We start from the raw sequence: 25,897 nt of genomic DNA, 5'->3' as shown, positions 1-25,897 counted from the left end.
ACTTAGAACAATTATGATAGGGACCAATAGTAATACCGATGGATAATGATATAGTCTAGACTACTTGTGTCACACTTGAGCCCACTTGCATATGCACCTTATCTAGTGTGGGGGTAACTGCATCCACCAGATTTTTTTTATTTCTTAATGTATATAAAAACAAATTGTCCCTATAAAAAAATATAATTTTAACCCAAAATTCAAACAAACAGAAGGTATTCAATACAAAAACTACATACCAAGTCCAAACCATTTAGTCCAATTCTCATTATTGTTATAATAAAACACAAAAATATATACCACACGCTATATAAAACACCCTGCTTCATGTAACATCCCAACAATAATCCAATAAAAATTTAGATAAAGATTGTCTAAATATATCTTTTAATAAATGAAAGGTAGATTAAATTTTTTTAACATATTAAATTGTTATATATATTTTTTAAAAAAAATATTAGTATAATAATATATTAGATTAGGTAAAAATAAAAAAAATTAGTTAAACAAATCACAAATGATATAATTTGTTGCCTCTGCCTTGATGCCTCATGCTGTATTACTATATATACTACTACTAATGTGTTCCAATATTTGAGCAATCAAACAAATATTTTAACTTGCTAATTCAATTAGATGCACATATTGTCTCATTAGACTATAGTAATGTGCTGTATTTGAATGTATTTTGTCCTTCATTAAGAGTCACATTTGCATTACATGTACGAGGAAATGTCAGAAAATATCTCATTCAAATAAGAAATATTTGATTATCATCCTATAATTACATTAGTAATGTCATCTTATAAGGACAAAAAGGTATTTAAACTGACAAAAAAAGATATAGAGAGCAACGAGTGTTAAGTAGGTATTATTGTGTGAGTAGTAGTAGCAACACATGTACTCTAACTCACTTTGTTACACGTTTACAAGCTATAAAGAAAACATGAAACACGATTTGCATAATTGAACTCTTTAAGCTGTTGGATAAGATGAATCCAATGCAATTCCACATATACCGTGCTTAGCAGCTATACCTCGATGCATCCTTATGTATCCTTTCTCACCCCATTGTGTGCCCCATGAATTCTTCACTATCCAATAGTCAGTTCCATTTTCTGTGCCATAACCCACTGCAGTAACACCATGGTCTAGATCAGTTCCACATTCTCCATTGTAAATTCCACTGGAGTAAAACATGAATGTCGCATTAGTTGCATGAATGGAAACTGACACAGGTTGGTTGGCCACAGCTTTCTGGAGTGCTTCCTCACTATAGGAAGGAACTATCTCATACCCCTTAATCTGAGCCACTGGGGAGGCTGCTATGGTTGTGTTACAAGTTCCATCAACTCCCTTGTACGGGTAGTTAGTCTCACTAGTGATTCCACCGTTTTTAATAATGAATTCAAACCCATCTTCCATGAAACCTCCTTCACATCCATCATCCACACTATCACAATCCACTAACTCTTGCTCTGAAAGGGACACTAGGTTTCCTGTACTTATTTGGTGGATACCCTCAGTTGCAGCTATAGTTGAAAATGCCCAGCAACTCCCTATAATTTTTCAAACAAAACTAACTGATTAACCCATATATCTTTTCAAATTGAGGCACATGCAAAATAATAACAGTAAAGCTTAAATGTGGTTTTAGGCATTAAAAATTTGGATTTTTTTAAAACAATATATAACTATATGATCCTAGTAATAATTTCATATATTTGAAAAGTGACAATTAATAGTGTGCTTAAATTTGATACATAGTGAGAAATAATTAATTATGCTTTCTTGGTAGAGCTAGTAAATAATGATTTCTATTTTTTCAGACCATGATTTTTTAGGCTATAATTGATTTTTTTGTGTTATCCAAACATAAAGTAAAACGAGATGAAGGAAATAATGAAGAAGATGGAGCATAATGAAGTACTTATATGGTGTTATTTGTCTTACCACATTGATCACCTTGGTCTTTGATTGGAGTAACAGCTCCTTTTACCCTCCAGTCTATAGCTTCAGGAATATCGGTCACGTTTTCATACTTAAATCCATTTAACTTAAATGTTGTTGTGCTAAACTCGTAGGTCCTCTTCAATCCATTACGTGAATCCTTGAATTCCTCAAGTGTGAGATCAGCAAGGTGATTAACCCAAGCTTGTAAGGTTTGTTGCCAGCAGCATTGAATGATTCAATGAACTCCACATTGTCCTTGAATATCTGGAAACGTTTTTCCTTCTCTGCAGCATCCTTATACATTTTTCCATATTCTGCCATCCAATTTTCATGTCTTTCTCGCAAGGCTGTTTGATGCAGCTTGCGGGGCATCACTTGGGAAATCCCTACTGCAAGGAAAAGGAATAGGGCTAACATGTGTTGCTTTTGGCCAGTGAAAGCCATTTCTTAATTATCAGCAATGATCAGTTTTGTAAGAAAAGGTTAGTTGGTATATTGTGTTAAAGAGAGAAATGTGAATTGTATGCATTGAAATGAATGAATCTGGAGGTTTATATAGAGATCATAGTACCTTATGTTATGGAATTATTAACGTGAATAATTATGCTTGGTTGCTTAATTTCTGATTAATTCCTTGCCTTGTAAAATTTGCTTTGATTTAGACATTTGTTAATTTGCGGTTGTTTTAGAAGCCAGATATTGGTTTGTTCATTGTTATTGTACATTATTGCATCTCAGGTTGGATACAAGGCAGTTCTTGAAATCATCCAAGCCAACTGGCAACTACGTACAACAAAACAAAAAAGACTGATAGTAATGTTTTTTTTGCATTAATGCATTTTGACTTTTGAGATTACTTTTTGTCCTTTCATTGCCGTACGTTCACACCTTCCCCTAGGTCAAACCGTCTTACTTTTCGATGTTAAATGCACAAGAAAAATTTATTTTAGTGCTAAGAATGCAATATATGATTATAATAAGCATACGACATTACCACCTACTATATGTCATATATATAATGTCTTTGTATATTGATGTCAACAATATTAGTAATGCCTGTATATATGTTCATTGAAATACCATTATTCCAAATCAGGTTGGAGACAAGCAAGTCCTTGAAATCTTCCAACCTACAACAAACAAAAAAGACTAATAAAAGCGTGTTGCATTCTGACTTTTGATCGGTCACTTTTTATCCTTTCATTGCCGTTCCCACCTTCACCTTGGTCAAAGCGTTGATTTTTCGATGTTAAATATGCACAAGAAAAATTTTAGTGTTAAGAATGAAATATATGATTATGATTAGCATGCATGCACCTATGTTTTTGTATTTTGATGTCAACAATAACCAGCAGGCATATATATATGTGAACACTGGCAAAATAAGTTAGAATATCTCATTTAATTTGCAAAACAAAAAGTTTGATGAAAATATCATATTCTATATACATAATCAATGTTATCCCATAATTGCACGTCTAAATTTCAAAGAATTTTAATTTTATACAAAGAATATTCATATTTTCTGTATGTGTATTTTTTAGCTTGTGTGTTATACGGAATAAATGCATATTTTAAATAATTAAAATTTAAAATATTATTTAAATATTAATGATGGGTAACAAAAATTTAAAATGAATTAGTGATTATTAAAGGATTAATTTTATAAAATTTGTATTCTTTTTCATTAATTTAATAATTTTTCTTGGTCTGTGCAAAAAAATTAGGATGACAATTATCATGGGACGAAGAAAATAATTTAATTTTGGCTTATGAATTCTAAAAAAATTAAATAAATAATATTTTGTTAATTTATAAAGACTAAATTTTGATTGTTTAAATAACACCAAGCACTTCTTGTGATTAGGTTGTTCCCTTCTTGTGCTTTTATAATATTTTGTTTTTTTAAAATAAAAACGAATATGCAGATAAATCAACGCTTTTTATTTTCCATTCTTTTATTAGGTACAACATATATCCTTCACCAGATTTACTATTGTAGTATTGCTTGAGCTAGAATCACTTTAGACTATTAAGTTCTTCAAAGTATTTAATATAGTTGTCAATGTTCGAATATGAAATCACTAATTAAATTAACATAATTTTTTATAGTTAATTCACACACTTGATAATAATATTTTTGAATTTAATGTTGTTAGATATATTTTAGTTTAAATAATATTTGTGTTTTTATAATGCATTTAGCATAAATAATGTATATATGCATTCACAACAGTAAAAAGAGTTTTTGCATATATTGCGATTATTTAATCACAAACCGTAATGTAATATAAATTTTTATTTTTATTATAATAATCATAAATTTCGTATAATAGTGATTTTCTTTTAGTTAATAGTACAATTTTTTTTACTGATATATATTTCAAATTAAAATTATATCACTTAATTTAACAACTACCAATATCACTTTATTATTTAAGAGTTAACTAAATTTTTAATTCTTAAATTTCTCAAAATTTTATTTTTAGTCTCTAAACTTTTATTTGACTAATTAAAATCTCTTAACTTTTTTTCCGTAAGATTTTTAGTCCTAAATTTTTGTTTAACAAGTCAATATGTCCCTTAACTGTTTTTATTAAGATTTTTACTCCTTCAATTTTTGAAAAAAAATCAATATTTAGTACTTGAAATCTCATTAATTAAAAAATAATATAGGTTCAAAATTTTATTCAAAAACTAAAAATTAAAATTTTAAAATGTTTAGGAACCTTAACTAGTCAAACAAATATTTATAAACTAAAACCTAAATAAAAAATAAGTTAAAGGACTTTGACCAATCGATCAAACAAAATTTAGGGACTAAAATATAATTAATCCATTATTTAATAATTAATTTTGTGTTTCACAATGGTAATTGATTTGGTAAAAAAAAAAAACCTTAAGATATAAGGCCGTCTTCATCAAAGGTGTCTATTACACTTTTCTTATTAAGCACCGATGCTTGATAAGATTTTGTCAATAATGGAGTTGATGTTTACAGTATTGAGCAGCAGGTGCTTAAATAAGCACCAACTTTTTTCTTCTTTTTGTCTTAGTTATATTTTAATAATACTGAGACAAACAAGAAACTAATAAAAATTAGTATGATAAAATGGAGCACGTACGGTTATTTGTGTGTCTCCTTTTGGCTCTTATAAAAATAACAATCAGTTAATTTTAACCGTTAAATTATAACTAAAAAAATGATTGGTGAGATGAAAACTTTAATTTTTAATACATCATTTACCCAGCTGAGAGATTACAACTACATAAAAGAAGACTTTGTATATTGATTAAAAAAAATTACATTTGTTATACGGCCAATCTCTATGCATTTATAGAAAGTCATATTTTTTAAATCACTTAACTAATTTAAGCAAAGTTATCAATCTTGACTCGTGAACTTAATACGTAAGCTCGTAAAAGTCTACTTCATATAAAAATAATAGTAAAATATCTATAAATAACATCAATTAAACATTTTAACAATATAATAAACAAAATAGTAAATTATAAATTTCACAATAATTAAATAATCAAGTCTATAATGCATCATTACTAGATAATAACTCCAGATGTTATAGTATATAGTAGATCATTTCTATTGAGAGTTTGATGTTATTAGAGAACAAAAGTTTAATACTATTAAATTTGAAATTTTTGTATTTGAGAATAACACACTAAATTATGAAGGTATATTGAATATTAAACAGACAGACAAACAACTCAAATGACTTATATTTTGGTCTAATTTTTTTAACTTGTTAACTTACTGACCGGTGGTAAACTAAGAAGTCTATCTAGTTTACTTAGAATTTATAGAGTCTATCAAGATAAAAAAGAGTATACTCAAGAGTTAATTCACAAGAATAAGTGACTCATAAACTCATGAGAGTTGACGAGTTAACTCGAAATTTGATAACCATGATTTAAGTACTAACTTTTAGATCGATTTTTTAAGAAACTGATCTTAAAAGTTAATTTTCATATCAATTTTTTAAGTGATCGATCTAAAAAGTAATCATTTAAATCAATAAAAAAACATAATGTATTAAAAATTAGGATTTTAACCTGATTATTAATTTTTTTTAATTATAATCTAATGATTAAAATCAATAATTCTCATTTATTATTTTAAATTTCTTTCTCATTATTTTTTTATTTGTTGTTTCAAAAAAAAATATTATACTTTAACTTAAAATCTTAAGATATTATATGTATGAGTTATATATTTTTATTTAATATGTGACTTCACTTTTACACTTTTTAATCCAACAATATTAATTAATAGACTAAACAAAAATAAATTAAGGAACATAGAACACTACTTATAAAACTTATTTTACATTAATTATTTGGTAGAATTTTTTTTCCGTAAGATTTTTAGTCCTAAATTTTTGTTTAACAAGTCAATATGTCCCTTAACTGTTTTTATTAAGATTTTTACTCCTTCAATTTTTGAAAAAAAATCAATATTTAGTACTTGAAATCTCATTAATTAAAAAATAATATAGGTTCAAAATTTTATTCAAAAACTAAAAATTAAAATTTTAAAATGTTTAGGAACCTTAACTAGTCAAACAAATATTTATAAACTAAAACCTAAATAAAAAAATAAGTTAAAGGACTTTGACCAATCGATCAAACAAAATTTAGGGACTAAAAATATAATTAATCCATTATTTAATAATTAATTTTGTGTTTCACAATGGTAATTGATTTGGTAAAAAAAAAAAACCTTAAGATATAAGGCCGTCTTCATCAAAGGTGTCTATTACACTTTTCTTATTAAGCACCGATGCTTGATAAGATTTTGTCAATAATGGAGTTGATGTTTACAGTATTGAGCAGCAGGTGCTTAAATAAGCACCAACTTTTTTCTTCTTTTTGTCTTAGTTATATTTTAATAATACTGAGACAAACAAGAAACTAATAAAAATTAGTATGATAAAATGGAGCACGTACGGTTATTTGTGTGTCTCCTTTTGGCTCTTATAAAAATAACAATCAGTTAATTTTAACCGTTAAATTATAACTAAAAAAATGATTGGTGAGATGAAAACTTTAATTTTTAATACATCATTTACCCAGCTGAGAGATTACAACTACATAAAAGAAGACTTTGTATATTGATTAAAAAAAATTACATTTGTTATACGGCCAATCTCTATGCATTTATAGAAAGTCATATTTTTTAAATCACTTAACTAATTTTAAGCAAAGTTATCAATCTTGACTCGTGAACTTAATACGTAAGCTCGTAAAAGTCTACTTCATATAAAAATAATAGTAAAATATCTATAAATAACATCAATTAAACATTTTAACAATATAATAAACCAAAATAGTAAATTATAAATTTCACAATAATTAAATAATCAAGTCTAATAATGCATCATTACTAGATAATAACATCCAGATGTTATAGTAATAATAGTAGATCATTTCTATTGAGAGTTTGATGTTATTAGAGAACAAAAGTTTAATACTATTAAATTTGAAATTTTTTGTATTTGAGAATAACACACTAAATTATGAAGGTATATTGAATATTAAACAGACAGACAAACAACTCAAATGACTTATATTTTGGTCTAATTTTTTTAACTTGTTAACTTACTGACACGGTGGTAAACTAAGAAAGTCTATCTAGTTTACTTAGAATTTATAGAGTCTATCAAGATAAAAAAGAGTATACTCAAGAGTTAATTCACAGAGAATAAGTAGACTCATAAACTCATGAGAGTTGACGAGTTAACTCGAAAATTTGATAACCATGATTTAAGTACTAACTTTTAGATCGATTTTTTAAGAAACTGATCTTAAAAGTTAATTTTCATATCAATTTTTTAAGTGATCGATCTAAAAAGTAATCATTTAAATCAATAAAAAAAACATAATGTATTAAAAATTAGGATTTTAACCTTGATTATTAATTTTTTTTAATTATAATCTAATGATTAAAATCAATAATTCTCATTTATTATTTTAAATTTCTTTCTCATTATTTTTTTATTTGTTGTTTCAAAAAAATAATATTATACTTTAACTTAAAATCTTAAGATATTATATGTATGAGTCTTTTCACTTATATATTTTTATTTAATATGTGACTTCACTTTTACACTTTTTAATCCAACAATATTAATTAATAGACTAAACAAAAATAAATTAAGGAACATAGAACACTACTTATAAAACTTATTTTACATTAATTATTTGGTAGAATTTATTCGTTTACACACAAACATCATATCATAAGATAAGGAAACAAGCAACTTATTAGGAACACTACGTACGTAGGTGCATATACTAGCCAGAAAACAAAATGATGATTAGAGATACAATCCAACGTGCATGTACTAAATTACACGGTTAAAGGTTTATATATGATGGATTCATAGCAGCATTCAAACAGTTGGATAAGAAGCATTGGTAGCAATTCCACATAAACCTTCCTTGGCACGTATATCTCTCTTCATTCTTATATACCCTTTCTCACCCCATTTAGTGCCCCATGAATTTTTCACCAGCCAATACTTGGCACCACCACGAGCTTTTCCATAACCAATCACAGTAGCAGCATGGTTTGGAGCAGTTCCGCACTTTCCTGTAAAAATCCCACTCGAGTAAAATTGTAAAGCTCCAGCATCAATATAAACTGATACTGGTTGATTTGCCACAGCTTTTAGGAGTGCCTTTTCGCTATTAGAAGGAACATTTTCATACCCTTTAATCTGAGCCACCCCTTGAGTTTCCTTCTTAACCATACAAGTCTTGTTATTTGCTTTGTAGGGGTAGCTTATTTCACTTGCTAATCCTCCATTCTTGGCCACAAATTCAAAGGCTTCTTCCTTATAACCAAAATTGCACCCTTCGCTCTTACCTTTAACACAATCTACCAGTTCTTGCTCCGAGAGAGACACCAATTTACCTGTTGTGATTTGGTGGATACCCTCGATCGCCGCCACAATTGAAAATGCCCAGCAACTGCCTGTTTTCACAAACAAAACCACGTTGACATTATTAGCAGAGTTCTTAATGAAAATAAAAAAGAGGAAGAAAGATTGTGAGTTTGATCTTCTTTATTGAAAAAATTAACATTTTAATGATTAATATTAATATTTTCAGATAAAAAAATAATGAAACACATCAAATATTATGAAAGCATGGAAAGAAGCATCTTATAGTTATTTATTGGTTTATATATATAGTTATATATTGTAGATATATATATATATATATATATATATATATATATATATATATATATATAGTATGAAACATTATTTGGTTGTATTATATATATATGGGATCTAGAAGTTAAACGATTAAACGATTAGGAGAAAGGGAAAAGGGAGAGGAAAAGTTACACATTTGAATATTTCTAATAAAATTATTTGTTGATTAAAAAAAAATACATATACCGCAATTGCCTTGGTCCTTGATTGGAGTGACAGCACCTCTTTTTCTCCAGTCCATGGTAACAGGAATCTTAGTTATACTCTCATACCTAAAAGATGTTTCTGTTGCTGTCTCCACCCCACTTTCCTTTTTCTGAACATTAATTAGTGAAGCCTTAAATTCTTCATTATGAAGGTCAGCAAATTGATTAATGCTTAGGTTGAAAGGTTTGTCCCCAGCAGCATTGAAAGACTCAATGAACTGCACATTGTTTTTGAATATTTGGAAACGTTTTTCCTTCTCAGCAGCATCCGTGTAAAGCTTACCATACTGTGCCATCCACTTCTCATGTCTCTCGGAAGTGCAGACCTCAGACAACCTGCGAGACATGACGTGGAATGTCCACACAGTGAGAATAAGGAACAAAATTAAATAGTGGTTTTGGCTAAATGATCTCATCTTGTAATCAGAGCTATTTGGTTTAGAGAAGCTTTTTTGATGTGTTTGGTTTAGTTTGCAGCAAAGGAAGTGGCAAATACAAGTAATTTATAGTGGTGCATGAGGGGCTCTCTTCAACAGTTGTTTCTCGTAGTGCATCAAATAGTACTAGTTAGCTGTTAGCACAACTTGAGGCCTTATCTTTCACTTTCTACTCGTTCTCGACCGCACTGAACCACGTGTGCTATGCTAATTTGTTGACTCGCTTATTCAACATATTACTTTCAAAGATAGATCCTTTTCCAGTCCAATTGATTAGAATTAGACCACCACACGCGCATTTCCCTGTACACACAATGTGTCGCAAATCGCAATAATTTTAGGTATAAAAAAAATGTGAGTTCTATCTAATTTTATTATTTATTTTCTTTCTTTTCCATTTTCTTTCAACTCAAACGAACTCATCAGTATAACAAATATCTTACCATAATTCATATGTTAAGAAAACGAGGGTTAATGACAATCTTTGCTTACGCCAGCCTCAATGATGCCAGTTATGTATGGAAATGGGGCGGTAGTAATCATGTTTTATGCCTCTATTGTTTGTGAAATTATTAGGTAGTATGGAATAATTATGATTTATATTATATATATATATATATTATAGGGATGGCAACGGGCCCAAACCCGTGGGACCTGTCTTGATTTTGACGGGGAAAATCCGAGTTGACCGAGGTCGAAGTCGGAGTCGGGGTCCAAAGTCGGATTCGGGCTTCGGGGTGAGATTAATAATACCCGCTTCGAACCCACCCTGCTAATACTTAATTTACAAAACGCATTTAAACATGAAATTATTATATTGAATTTTATGTTGTCATGTATAATTTAAAAATATGTTATGGTTATTATTTAAAATTTTATTTTTTATTTTATGAAAAATTATATTTTTTAATAAAATTTTATAAACATGTCGGAGAGGAACGGGGCGGGAAAAACTCGACCCTTCGTGGACGGGGATGGGAAGTAAATGTACACCCCCATTGAGTTTCAGGAGCGGGGACGGGGAGGGAAATGGGGAGTCGGGGGTGGGGTAAGCAAAACCCGCCCCCGATCCGCCCCGTTGAAATGAGGAGGTAATTGATAGAAATTGATTGAAACCATAAATATATATCATAGTCTGTTTTTGCGTGTTAGGGGTAGAATGATATTATCTAGTCAGTTTTTGCATATTTTTTTTTATAATAATGTAAATTATTTAATATAACTCTTTAGGGATTAGGAACGATATTAGGTGATTTAGGCTTTTCCACTTGATGGATCATGATTAAAGTGAGTTAGTATATGGGGTAATAATCATATTCATGTTAAAAAGAGAAAAATCTATTACGATTGCATTAAGAGTATTTCTGGCAAGTGAAGCTCCCAACACATTCCATAACTCATCACCAACACCATTCTGGATCTTACCATTTTATTTAGTACTTGGACAAATTAGTACGCTTGCCAAGAAGTCCATACTAAGATAAAATTAAGATGATATTAGGTACAAAATAAATATAATTATATTATAATATGCCTAGTAAACATTATTTTATCCAAAACAAATATTCATCTGTTTTCTTATGTATATAGATAGGTAGATGTATGAAAAATATTTTTTTTTTAAAAATCAAATTGTGACAAAGTTTTCTCTTGTTTGTTATAACTTTGCAGTGCATTCTTTAGAGATGAGTATGTTGGAATTTTCTATTCCAATAACTAATGTGGACTAATATTATAAGATAATTATATTAGTTATTTATTATTAGTGGATTTTATTTTATGCGATTAAATTAAGTGAGCATGTTACACAACTAACTCAGAGGATATGGACTTAAATGAGCATATGTTAGTGTTGGTCCATTAGGGGATAATAAAAACCCTATTAGATTAATACGCTATGAAAAGATTATGATCTCCAATATACCGAGCCGACACATATAAAATGTATCAAGTGAGAGTGTTTCTCATTTTAATAATGTATAAACTTTAAATCTAAAAGTCCAAGATTAATAAAGTTATATATATAATGGTTATATAATTACTTAAAAAAGTCATATAATTTTTTTTATAATCTTGATATATCATTTAAATAAGATGTAATAATTTTAATATTTATAGTTGTCCTTTCTAATAATATATAAAAGTGTTTTTATTTTATACACTTAATATATATATATATATATATATAATGATAAAATTTTTTACTAAGAATTTTCATGACATACACCTATAAATTTGGACCATATATACAATTATACACAAGGGTCAAGACTAGAGATTATATGACCACGAGAGGAGGTTATGTGCATTTATTTAATTTTAATCTTGATCATCTATGAATAATCTAAAAGTTTATTTTCATTGTTTTGTTTTTCTAAAATAACTTGCGTTTTAGCTTATACACGAACATGTGCATACACAAACATGAAGAGAGAGATAATGTTGGTGTTGTTCAGATTTGTTCATCCCACACATATAACATTACTCTCACAAGCTGGCTTTTTGAATTAATACATTGAGGTCTTCTGGGTGGTCCTTAATTCTGTATGTGTTCATGGCAGCTTCTAAGATGATCCAGAGAAAAACACAGAGAGAACCAGAAAGAGACATAGAGAAGGAGAAAATATGGTAAAGAGGAAAAGTGAAAGGAAGAGGCCAAGAGGGCAACTGCATGTAGTGTATAACATTCAGCCTAATTAGCGTCGGTTTCAATGTTAAGCGTAAACATTTCTATGTTGTGTATGCCTCATATTTCATGGAAATTAAAGACAATATTGTATATTGGGTCACCTGTTTGTTGGATTAATATACTAATATTGTAATTATCAAACGAGAATAGTTTAAATATTTGATGTTATGTTATCCTATTTGTCTATTAATAATAATATAATTTATGTTTAGTATATAAATATCAACCTATGTAATTACTGCTCATACTCGTGCCTGCCCCATTGCGTCACTATATATGCTCCAACCTATCATCCTTATTAAAGTCAGTTCATCTAAATGTTTGTTTGATGTTAAAAAAATATATATTTCAATTTTATTCTAAATTTTAAATAAGAAATAATAATTTAAACATTTCATGAAAAAGAAAATTTGACAGCATTATTAAATAATTATGATTATAATTCAATAATTATAGAATAAATAAAAATTTCTCACCAAGGCTAAATTTCAAATTGAGGATTTATATATATCAAACTAACATTAGCATAGTAATTTTAGAATATATATATACACTTATTAATATATTTACAAGTTATTTCAAAACATGAATAAAAATCAATGTGACCCATGTAATCCCACTGGTAATTAATTATTAAAAGAGAGACAATAATATTAAACCAGCACAAGGAGTGCCAAAGCTTACAATAACCAAATATACTCCATTATTATTGAATAACATAAAGAGAGCAGAATTATGTCTTACAATTTTAAAGCCCTTAAAATATTTTTTCCTAGGTCGTGTATCTGATATTAACAATGTTGGATATATGAAAACTAATTAAAATGGCGAATGGGCTTAAAGGACACAACATATATGCGGAGAAGAAGCTCGACATATCATACAGTTATATATGTGTGGCTACAATGTTCTACTCTTGATGGTAATGGAGTATTCTACATGGACGAAAATATAGCTTTTTCTACAAATTTCATGTTTCAAATGATTCCATGGGGACCACAGATTCATCCATTTCATTGTAATACCAGTCAACCAATAATTGTTATGCTAACTAGCTTTTATGGGTGAAACGCAATTGCTTTATAATTATTTCACACGGAATCTTGTATTTTTTGACTAATGGATATAAGTGCCTTTGAATACAAGGAAAATTAAAGAAAAGAACAAAATGCGCATGGTCAAACATGGAAAAGCTGTCTTTTTGAATACACTAAATTCATATAGTGCCCTACCTTGTTTTTTTCATGATTTTATTATTGTTTTAATCAACTAGATCGATGTTATTTGTCATCTCCTGCTTCTATAAACGTCTTATGTCATTCTATATTTTTCTCAATTTCTGTCTGAAAATATAGAAATTGTAGGAATTGTGTCTAATCACTCTAACAAGAATATATATACATTTTATATCCTGTGTATGTATAGCATTGAATACAATAGAAATGTATCTGAGGCTAAATATCTAATTAACCACTTTTTTTTCTTAACTTTGTATTAGTAGGAAGTATCTATCATAAAAAATAGTGATCGATTATTAATTTTTGGTCCATGACCGTGAATGCTGATAAAATAAATATTTTTTTGATATGATTTATTTTGTACTCAATGTGAGAATTTAAAATTTGGATAATTTCGTTAAGATGTATAAATTGTTAACACTTATGTCAATTTGTTGGTACACTATATGTAACCACTAACAAAAATAAATGCAGTTTTAGTCTCTAATGTTAACCAAACAATATGACATTTCTCCAACATAGATATCATCTAATTGCAGTAAAAAAAAATAGAGAATAAAACATTTGTAAGTAATTCATGTACATATATATATGATTCTTTTCTAAACCCAAAAGAGCTGAGGCAGTGATATAAAATTTGGTTGAGTTTACATGAATAGAGATTATTTATTTAACGGGATTACTTATATGTAAAATTTCTGATCCAGGATTAGAAGATATTGATGATCTATGACCCAGGAAAAAAAATAATTCTTTCCGAGCCACTTCTATCATTAAAGTGCATTTTAATTTCAGTTTTTTCTTTTCTTTTCTTTGCACTCGTGGGAAAATGTAAAAATTTTCAAAGAGAATGTAAGAGAAAGATAATGGAGATTAAGTTAATAAAAAAAATTACTTAAGAACTTTTTGTATATATTAAATTTCAATTATTTACCTGTTGAATTAATAGTATATATTATGTCAACTACCATACACACAAAATTTTAAATAACACAGACATTTGCAATTAAATAATGTCATAATTGACATTTACTTACATTTTAGAAAAATACTATATATCAATTTAATTTATTTACTAAAATATTAGATAGGTTAATTTAAATTTTAATTTATAAAAAATGCTGATTTGATTTATTCAATAAGAAATTTTTAATTTAGTAGTGAGATTAATATTATTAAGTGAAATAAATCTGCGGAGAGTTATTATAAGATTAATTTGATCTCCCATCTTATTAAATTAAAAATTATAATTAAATAGTTCTTATAATTCTAAATAATATAAATTAATCCTTTAATATTTACATTGTTCAATCTTCCTATTAAATATATTTCTAACATATGTGTGTGTTTAAGACTTATAACATAGTTTTTCTAATATTAGAAAAGGGACTCAAATATATTTTTAATCTTTTATGTTATCTTCATTTGGTCCTCTATATTTTAAAGCATTGAATTTAATTTTTATGTTTTTAAAATGAGTCAAAATAGTTATTTTAAAAAAATTATCATTTTAATTTTGAAACATGATTTTAAACTCTTTTTTAACTAATTTGATGTGAGAAACATGTCTCGCTAGATTCACTAATTTACATGAAAATTATAAAATATACCTGACGTTTGAATAAAAAAAAATCCATAAACATAAAAGTGAATCTAATGAGCTATTAAAAATTTGAAAATATTAATATTAATTTCTTTTATAGTTGCTTGTGATGTACACTTGTTTTTCATGTAATTTTTATCATGGTTACAGCTGAATTCTATAATTTTTATGTAAGTAAATTTAATGACACATATTTCTTGTATCAAATTAATAAAATAAGAGTTTAAAATCGCATTTCAAAATTAAAAATGATCATTGTTTCAAAATGACCATTTTATTTCATTTTAAAAATTAAAGTGAACCTTTTAAAATATAAAAGCACCAAAAAGATCAAAACCTAAACTAGTAAAAGTATATTTTAGCTTTAAAAAGTGGTTTGTATTTTAGTTTCTTTGGATTGATCCATAAGATTGTTTTTCAGGTAACCCTTATCAACAATATAACCTTTATTTTTCTTAAATTACAACAAAGAAAATCCTTTAAAATTAACATTGTTAAATCTCTCTGTTATATATATTGCTAACAATATATTTTATGTGATAATCTTTAATTCTCCCCCGTTAATTTCTCTAATTTTTTTTTTTACTTTCTTTTAAAAAATATATAGCATTTGCCTCCAATTTTCCAGACTCTAAAATTAAACCTTTTTTTAGCTGCACATCGTGTATCTGTAATGTCACACTCGCAGACACTTTAATTAGTGCATCAAGACAAATAGCATAATCATACTTCACGTGCGCCACGATTGGTAAGTCAACTAGTTAGTATACTATTGTTGTTTCTTATGGCTGATTCGTTCCAATCTAATTAATATATTAATGCTCCCTTTTCGGACCATCTAGAATGTACGGCAGCCAGACATCTTAGTTAATGTTGTCTTTCAAAAACAAAATTGGGGCTTAGCAATTATCGCTGACATCAGCCCTAATGACACCTATTGCATGTAGCTATAGGTTAAAATGTGAAGTTTATTTACTCATTACAACATACAAATTTATATAATTAATTGTCAAACGATCGCTTTATTTTAATCATCAGTATAGAAATGGTGGGAAAAAATAAAAATTACCAACCAATTTACAATATATATATATATATATATATATATATATATATATATATATATATATATATATATATATATATACTAAAGCTCTTATTTTAAGGAATGTTGAGTCACATATAACCTTAACATATTATACGTCAAATCCCATACTAATTCACAATTGTGTGAGATCCATGTAGGATTAGAAGATTCTCAATCCTATATATATGCAATGTCTTGGGTGTTACGAATTTATATATAATTGCATAGAGTGATATTAGGTCACCCCAATAACTTTATGATCATTTCGTGGAGTCAAAAGTAACAATAACAATAATTATCTTAATTGTTGATACGAAAGTTGTTAAACTCTTAAGTTAATTAATAAAATCTTGAGCTTATAATTCTTGGTAGAAAAATTGAGTTAATTTATTATTTTGGATAAACTCACATAAATTCTTGAGTCAAGAAGCGATGAGTTTAAATCAAATGTTTGTCCTCTATTGACTCCACAATGTCTTTTTAGTAGCTTGACCCTGGCAGTGTTATTAATTATTTTACTATGGGTCAAACGATTTGAAGAAAAATCAACTTCTTTTCTAAATGTTCAGTTTTGGAAACCTAATTACCATTTTTTTTCTATTTATAAAACTCAGATTTTTAAACTTATTTGTTCTAAGACTTGATTCATATAGTATATCTCGTGCATTAATTATTTTAGACTAAAAATATTTTTAGTTAAATAAGAGAGATTATATTAACATGTATTTAGAAAAGAGATAAACATTAATGACAATGATATTTTTAAAAAAATATATAAATTTTAAAAAATTTATTATTATCAACTACATTAATTACTTTTTATTAGTTTTAATAAATTAGATAATTATGTCTTATAATTAAATAATAACAGGAAGTCTTTTTATGAACTTATATTTATGTTGAATTATTATTGTATTAAAATCATATAATGTTATGCATATCTGTCATTAATAGGACAAGGCTCTTGCTTGTTCCCCTTGGATCTATCTCACCCTGCATATAAGAAGCACTAGAGTCGGTCCAGCAGTGAAAAGTTGATATAAATGCATAAAAACTTAGGTTTGGTTTTTATTGGTTTCAGTGTATATAAAAAAATAGTCGTGCATACATATGTGATACACGTGTCGAATAATGTAGATTAATAATTTTTATCAAGTAACTTCCCAATCATCCCATGTATAGCAGAATGAAAAATATTTACAGAAGGAGAAAAAAATGAAACTTAAGTTAAAGAAAAATGAAAGAAAAGAATTGTAATTTTTGTCTCGATTGAAGAGGCAAGTGCTTAGTTTACAATCCAACCACTAATTTTCATTTTATTTTTTATATTCTAATTGAATTTAGCGTTATTAAAAATGTAATATGAATCCATTTAATTACAATGCCTATCCTGACATACAGCTAGCTATAACGTTCATAATGATGGAGTTTGGCATAGACAACAATTAAGTGGTTATTTTTCAGCAAATGCCAATGTTTTAAATCATTCAACGTGAAACTGGGAGTACAGCATATGTAGGGCAATCATCGAATAGTTAAAGTAGCTTTTCTATGGGAATCAACAGTGCACTATTTGGAAACGGAATTTTATAATTTTTGACTAATGGGTGCTACGTACGTCTTTGAATGTTGAAAGGTTCGTGTAATTGATGGAAATTTTATACACATGCAGAGAAAATGGCATAATTAGTCTCCATCTTGTCGAATCCCACAACTCATACAATCACCTTTTCATTTTCTTTTCACACGAACTCCTAGGTGATAAATATATTATCAGTAATGAGTATAACAATAGTCTCTAACAACACTCTTTTTGAACGCTTCCTTTACTACGGATTGATATTTATTAAAATTATATTTAATTTAACTTCTAATTTGAGAAAAAAAAAACTCATTAAGTGAGAAGTAACACCCCGCCAAAAATTTTATTTCTTAATAAATTCTAATCAATAGAAAATATAAGGTATTACATCTCCTTTTAATAAATATTCCGTCTCGTAAGGAATTACACTCTTGTTTTTGCTTTAAAAAAAACTCCACATTGTTTTTGTATATTGGTAATAAACTTTTTCGTAATGTTATTTTTTAAAATCTATTATATTAAATTATTATAGCATGCCATAGATCGATTGGTAGTAAAAGACCTGTATGCACACTCCTACTTGCTAACTTTTACGAGTAAATATTTTTATTCGACTTAAATTTATAAAATAGACAATTTCGTTTATTAATATAGATTTGCGCTAAATACACGTGGAATTGGCATCTTGAACAATGTTTTTTTTTTTTTTTTACTGAATCTTCAACAATGTAATACGCTTGATGCTAATTGAATTTCAAGGGACAACTTTTCTTCAAATTTCATGTTTCAAATAATTCCATAGGGGACTACTGAGTATTGATTGATCGCATATCATTCAACTAAAATGTTTACCAGATATTTTTCTGGGCTCGATAATGCAACTGCATTATTTGTGTCTGCGGAATATTGTTATTTTGACTAATAGATATGTCTTTGAAAAAAGCAGACCGATCCACAAAATAAAGAACAAAATCCAAGCCATTTCGAGGACGTGTAAACAATTCTCAACTAATAATTTAAGTGTAAAACAGTCTTAACTAATCATCTAATAACAAATTATTATGTGAATAACTTTAAGATAATTATTTTAAAATTTAACAATAAACTTAGTATTTATTATGAATTATGATTAAATGACTATGTTTATAAATATTTTTTTCTAAAATTAATATTAATATATATTTAATGTTCATTTTGAATTTTAAAAAACAAATATTTATGCCTAGACCTATATATTAATGAATCAAAATGATATAAAAAAGCAATTGGGACGACAAAGTAGATATTATATTTAAGGTTCCGTTTGGTTGAGTAGAAAGAATGGGAAGGGAAGAGAAGATTTTGAATTTTGAAATAAATAACAGAAAAAATGAAAAAAATATTATTTTTTGTTTATGAAAGTAAATTTTCTCTTTTTTATATTTTTATTTTCACTTCAACCAAATAAAATAATTGATTGTTATCCTTAAACTCTGCATGCTTTAGAGAGAAAAACTGAAGTAATTAAACGTTTAGGGCATGCATAAAAGCTGTATTAAGTGATTATTTTAATTATAATTAAGGTTAAATAAATTTATAATCCCTATAATTTTCCTAAATGTGTAATTAAGTTTTTGAAGATTTATTTTTTTAAAAAAAATCCTTATAATTTTAAAATTTATAATTAAATATTTAAAAGAATAAAAGTTAATCCAGTTAATTTTTTGTTAACTATCATTTTTCATCTGTTGTCTAGACAACTAATAATAAAATATTTATGTTATCTCACGGTTGTTGTGTCATAAATTATTTGATTATGAAACATATTTAAATAAAGTAACAAATTGATTTTTTATTATCAAGGTTTACCAACAAACTTATTAAAATAAATTAATATATTTATAAGAATCATAATTTTTTTGTCATGGGTACTCATAAATCATAGGTAATCTTAATCCACTAATTAAAGTAAAAACAAATCTCATTTATAATGTGTAATTATAGCTGATCTAAAAATATTTTGCACACGATAATTAAATATGAAATGAATAGTAAATTATTTTAACTCAAAGAAGTTTTATATAATTTCCTTAAAAACTTATCCCTTATACGTAAAAAGTGATGATATGATATTGAAGCTTTGCTACATATAAAACCGATTTGACTGTTGAAATTCTTTTTGTTCATAATGGAGCTGGACCAGTTTTAAGTGCTCCCAATATGCTCCTGACGCCCATGATGCTGAAGGAGGACTTGTGTGAAAGTGGACAGAACACACGACCCACATCATTGAATATTAATAATGTAACGTAGTATTATTTTTTTAATGCTGGTACCTCCTGAAATATATCACACTCACACTATGTTTATATTGTATATCAATAATATTGACTAATAAATAAAGAGAAAGTATATATTAAAACTAATGAGAGAGGGTGTGTACTGATATAGGCCAATAACAAGAAAATAGCCCATGGAATGTAATTTACGCACCCAATTTGCAAGACGCAATATGAACAATCCAACATAGTTATTATTAATAGGTACATGTACTATGTTAAACAAAATTAATTAAAAAATTAGTTAAAGACTAAAAGTTAGTCAAAAATTAAACAATTATCTGATAAACACTTCAACTGAAAAATTAATTTATTAAATCGTGTTTAATAAAACTATAGGTTGAAATAACTAAAAAATATAAAATCAAATAAATACAATATTTATAATATAATTTATATAAGTTTTAATTTTATTTTAATGATAAAAATATATTGAGGTATTATAATTTTATTTTTTTAATTAATTTTAAACTCATGATATTTTTATTTATAGACAAATTATTTTCACTATATTTATATTTTCAATTATTATATTTTTTATGTCATATATTCTACTAATAATTTTTTTAATAACTTAAAATATCTTTAATAAAATTTAAAATAAAATAAAAAAGTAGCCATTGTAATTTTATGTTAATTAACATAATAGTTAACATAAAACATATAATATAAAATTATTCACAAAATAGTAGAAAATTAAAGTCAAATAAAGCTAAAATTTATTATTTTCAATTTCGTAAAGTATAATATTAAAATAATAAATTAAATATTATAAAAAATACAATGGTTAAAATAAATAGTATGATCTCAGTAGGAAAAAAATAATTTATTATGAAAATGTGTAGTAAAAAAGAGTGAGAAAAAATTGATATTTTATTTAAAAAGGGTGATAAAGAAATTTAATAAATATTTTAAAGATAAAAATATATAAAAAATTAGAAATTAAAATTTAGCGTTTTAAATTCATGCAGTAAAATGTTAGACAACTGTTTATTAATTGGCAGTTAATTATTAGCTTATATTGTAGCTGATTAGTTGTTAGATTTGCCATCGCATTTCTATTGTATTCAACGCTGTATAGAATATGAATCATGAATGTATACAATTGTGTAGACTGATTAGACACCCAACTCCTACAATTTCCATAAATTCAAAGGTAAAAATTCAGAAGTAGAATATGGAATAATTTATGTAGCTTATGAAATACATGTATAGCGAAGATGATAAGTAACATTCAGCTGAATAAAAAAATTGCATAAAAAAACAGGATGATATTTTTTTATGCTTGATCAAAATAGGATGACATAGTTGAGTTTAACACTATTTATAGTACGTATATTCTTTATTTGACGTCGATATGTTGTTTTTTTATTTTGATAGACATGTATATACATCAGTAAAAAGTTACAAGATACCGTTCTGAAATAAATAATGCACTTGCATATTTTGGCCAGAAAAGCTAGCGTAACTATTACTAGTTGACTGGATGCCATTAATCTGTAGTCCAGTATTGAATTATTGAAACATGAAAAATTAACAGAACAAGCTATCTTTTCATCTATAGAATGCTCCATTAATAAGGAGTATAACATTGTAGCCACATATTATTGACTGATGCGGCGAGTTTCGATCTTATCCGTATATATGATGTGTCTCCACAAGCCAACTTTAATTGCATTAAACATTAATAGATTACCTGAAGAAACAAATTAATTTTTAGGTGATTTTTTTAAAGGAAAACATAATTCTTCTCTCTTTCTTATTATTATTATTATTATTATTATTATTATTATTATTATTATTATTATTTAATTTGCATATCACTTCGTCTATGATAATGGTTTTTACGTTTAGGATCGATTATTCAAACTCTAATTTTTTGTCCTTTCTCTTTTCTACTTTGCTCAAAGAAAATAATTCTTACACACTGATTAGATTATGTACACATGCGCGCCACGTTTCCATATGCACACATGCATAAATTATATATGATTAATTAATGACTAGCGCCACGTTTCCATACACACACATGCACTAGGCGTCATTCGGGCTTTCGTAAGCAAAAATTGTCATAAACCCTATTGTGTGTTTTTCTTATAAAAATAATTAATCATCGTACACCTCAACATTAATAGACACAAGATATTGGGATAAGATATGAATATAAAGATAAAAAGAAAATAGATGAAAATAAAATGGGAGAGAAAGTAAATACTGTATATGATAATATATAACTTCTTTTTTCAAGATAAGAATGGCGAGGTAAGATTCATTTTTTGTTGGTTTACATTAGTAGCACATTCTGGCTAGAGGGACATTGTGGTCGCCAACGTCTGAATCAAGTGGACTGGAAAAGCATGGAACACGTTTTCAAGTGGTGGTAATTAAGAATCTGATTAGGAAACCAAAGTTAATGTTGTGCTAATAACTATTTCATGCACTATGAAACACCATGTTAATTAAAACACCACTATAAATTAGTTGTAGTTGCCACTTCCTTTGCTGCAAACTAAACCAATTTGCTTTGTCTATGTAACAAACACTTCAACAAAGCTACTCTAAATCCAATTTACAAGATGAATTCCTTTAGCCAAAACCACTATTTAATTTTGTTCCTTGTTCTCGCTGTGTGGACATCCCACGTAATGTCTCGCAGGTTGTCTGAGGCCTGCACATCAGAGAGACATGAGAAGTGGATGGCACAGTATGGTAGGGTTTACAAGGATGCTGCTGAGAAGGAGAAACGTTTCCAAGTATTCAAAAACAATGTGCACTTCATTGAGTCTTTCAATGCTGCTGGGGACAAACCTTTCAACCTTAGCATTAACCAATTTGCGGACCTTAATGATGAAGAATTTAAGGCTTTACTAATTAATGTTCAGAAAAAGGCAAGTTGGGTGGAGACATCAACAGAAACATCGTTTAGGTATGAGAGTGTAACTAAGATTCCTGCTACCATTGACTGGAGGAAAAGAGGTGCTGTCACTCCAATCAAGGACCAAGGCAGATGCGGTATTCCTCTTCTCATTTTATTTATCGCTTATGGAATATTTTTGTTTCAAAATATTTGTCGCTTTAGAATATGAAAAAAATATTTTTTTTCTTCTGATACAATTAGACTTAAATTATTTTTTTTATTCTGATATATGACCAATTCTTGTATGGTTTTCAATAAACTTTTTAAACTTTTTTTTTCCTGATAAAATTTAATTAGATAACACTTTGGGAAGTAATTTGGGTAGCTCTTGAGGGATTATAAACAAAACAAAACTTTATCCAAGATTAAGGATATAAAACAAAATTGTTGAAACCAAAATTGATCATTTAGAAATACAAAATATATTTAAGTCATGCTTTTCATAAATAAATTCACTAGTATGTTCTGTCAAAAAACATTCACTAGTATGTGTATAATGTAATTAATTATTTAGTTAGATAAGGTTATATTATCACAAAACTTAATATAATTATTTATTTTCTCAAGATGTGTGCATTACTTTAAATAACAAATAAAATGAGAGGGAAATGGAGGGTAAACCAAATATCTCATTATGACAATAACATTGTGATTCTTCTTTCCATGCTCAATAATATTCCATTGTTTCATTAGAATCTAACTATGCTAAAATATCAACTCTCTTTTTTGTTTGTGAAAACAGGTAGTTGTTGGGCATTTTCAGCCGTGGCTGCGACCGAGGGTATCCACCAAATTACAACGGGTAAGTTGGTGCCTCTCTCTGAGCAAGAACTGGTTGATTGTGTTAAAGGTGAGAGCGAAGGATGCATTGGTGGTTATGTGGATGATGCCTTTGAATTTATTGCCAAGAAAGGAGGAATAGCAAGTGAAACACACTACCCCTACAAAGGAGTTAACAAGACTTGTAAGGTTAAGAAGGAAACTCATGGTGTAGCTGAGATTAAAGGGTATGAGAAAGTTCCTTCCAATAATGAAAAGGCACTTCTAAAAGCTGTGGCAAATCAACCAGTGTCAGTTTACATCGATGCTGGAACACATGCTTTCAAATATTACTCAAGTGGGATTTTTAATGCAAGAAATTGTGGAACTGATCCAAATCATGCTGTTGCGGTAGTTGGTTATGGAAAAGCTCTTGATGGTTCTAAGTATTGGCTTGTAAAGAATTCATGGGGCACCGAATGGGGTGAGAGAGGGTATATAAGGATCAAGCGAGATATACGTGCCAAGGAAGGTTTATGTGGAATAGCTAAGTATCCCTATTATCCAACTGCTTGAGTACTGCTATCAATCAATATATAATAAGATGCTTCTGTTTGATCTTAATTAAGATGCATGTGTAAACGTTTAATTTCTACTAAATATATAATAATGAAAAAAGTTATTATTTCACCTAGCTCATAATATTCTGTTTTCTTTTATTGTTGTTTATTAGTATATTTATAAATGTTATTGTTTTACAAAGTGAATATTATCCTTTAAAAAACATTTTAGGTTTAAATCTTGTATATGAAAAAAGAAATTATCGCTAACTAGTCTCTACCATATTTATTAAGGTAGACATTCTAAAAAATGTTGAAGGACATATGTCGTAGTAGTACTTATGCTAGAGGACGGGGATATAAAGAAAACGTGGTATGCTTTCCATTTTTAAAATGCACTAATTCATCAAAAAGTTGGAAGGGATACAGAGTCTAACGTCTAATGCATGGACTCCGCAAATTCGTGGTCTTTATTGACATGGAATTTAATATTATGATTTTTTATGTAATATTCATTTTTTATGGAGATGATTTTGTTCAGGATGGATATGTAAGACAATTATATATGAACAGTAATTTTTTTTTCTTTCTAATACTTAATACAACTAATGCAAGATTCGAATTTGATACTAGTCGTTATATTTAAACAATTAATCTTTGTATCATGAAAAAATAATCTATATAATAATAAATAATGTAACATGTGAAATCATTCCATTTTAACTTACAGAACGAGTCATAATTAGTAATTTTTATTTTTTTTAAAAGGTAAAAGAGTAGTTGGAAAATCAACGCTCTCCAATGGAAGTATCTCCTAACACTTCCATAATATTACAAAATTTCACTTTGTATCATGGTTCCTCTTCAAGACTTGACCATTCAAATAGCAAATGTTACTCATAACAGTTAAATATGAGTTATTTTTTATGATAAAAATATATTGAAAATATCTTTAAAAATATTTATTTAGCAGTTATTTTTTATTTAAATGTTAGGAATTGATATTTTCATTATTTATGACTTAAAGATATGAAAAGAAGGGATTAAAAGAGAAAAAGATCCAAAAAAAATCAAAAATATGAATAAGGATGGTTTTTAGCATGAGGTCTAAGCCCACTCCAACAACTATAAAAAGAGAGTCAAGTCAAGGAGAAAAGACACCACCCCATACCACCCCGGAGACTCGAAATTCTCTAATGAATACATCCTAAGTCTGAGCATCTCAAATAGAAAAAATCCTTCTTTTTATATCTTTTTTTCATCCCTTCTCCTCCATCAATTTGAATACCTCTTTTCAAGTGTAAGAC

At 27.6% G+C, this 25,897-nt stretch overlaps 3 protein-coding genes across 3 annotated transcripts; 1 reads left to right on the top strand and 2 right to left on the bottom strand.

Annotated features, from left to right (window-relative positions):
• Positions 1-975: 975 nt before the first annotated feature.
• Positions 976-2,397, bottom strand: LOC100803674 (zingipain-2). The gene is given in 3 exon segments (XM_003526161.4): positions 976-1,559; positions 1,954-2,151; positions 2,154-2,397. Coding segments are annotated over 3 exon segments (1,026 nt in total).
• A 5,748-nt stretch (positions 2,398-8,145) lies between these two features.
• On the bottom strand, positions 8,146-9,930 carry LOC100803135 (senescence-specific cysteine protease SAG39). The gene is made up of 2 exons (XM_041016692.1): positions 9,381-9,930; positions 8,146-8,947 (listed from the first exon to the last, which is right to left on the bottom strand). Exons 1-2 carry the CDS (start codon positions 9,814-9,816, stop codon positions 8,364-8,366), a joined length of 1,020 nt encoding a protein of 339 aa, XP_040872626.1. The 5' UTR covers positions 9,817-9,930; the 3' UTR covers positions 8,146-8,363.
• Positions 9,931-22,871: 12,941 nt separating this feature from the next.
• On the top strand, positions 22,872-24,649 carry LOC113001896 (senescence-specific cysteine protease SAG39). Its single transcript, XM_041016691.1, has 2 exons — positions 22,872-23,366; positions 24,014-24,649. Exons 1-2 carry the CDS (start codon positions 22,931-22,933, stop codon positions 24,604-24,606), a joined length of 1,029 nt encoding a protein of 342 aa, XP_040872625.1. The 5' UTR covers positions 22,872-22,930; the 3' UTR covers positions 24,607-24,649.
• The last annotated feature ends 1,248 nt before the right edge of the window (positions 24,650-25,897 follow it).

Source organism: Glycine max, chromosome 6 (genome assembly GCF_000004515.6).
Source record: "Glycine max cultivar Williams 82 chromosome 6, Glycine_max_v4.0, whole genome shotgun sequence".
NCBI classification, from domain to species: Eukaryota; Viridiplantae; Streptophyta; class Magnoliopsida; order Fabales; family Fabaceae; genus Glycine; species Glycine max.
The sequence above is the reverse complement of the archived record's forward strand: the minus strand, read 5'-3'. Positions and strand labels throughout refer to the sequence as shown.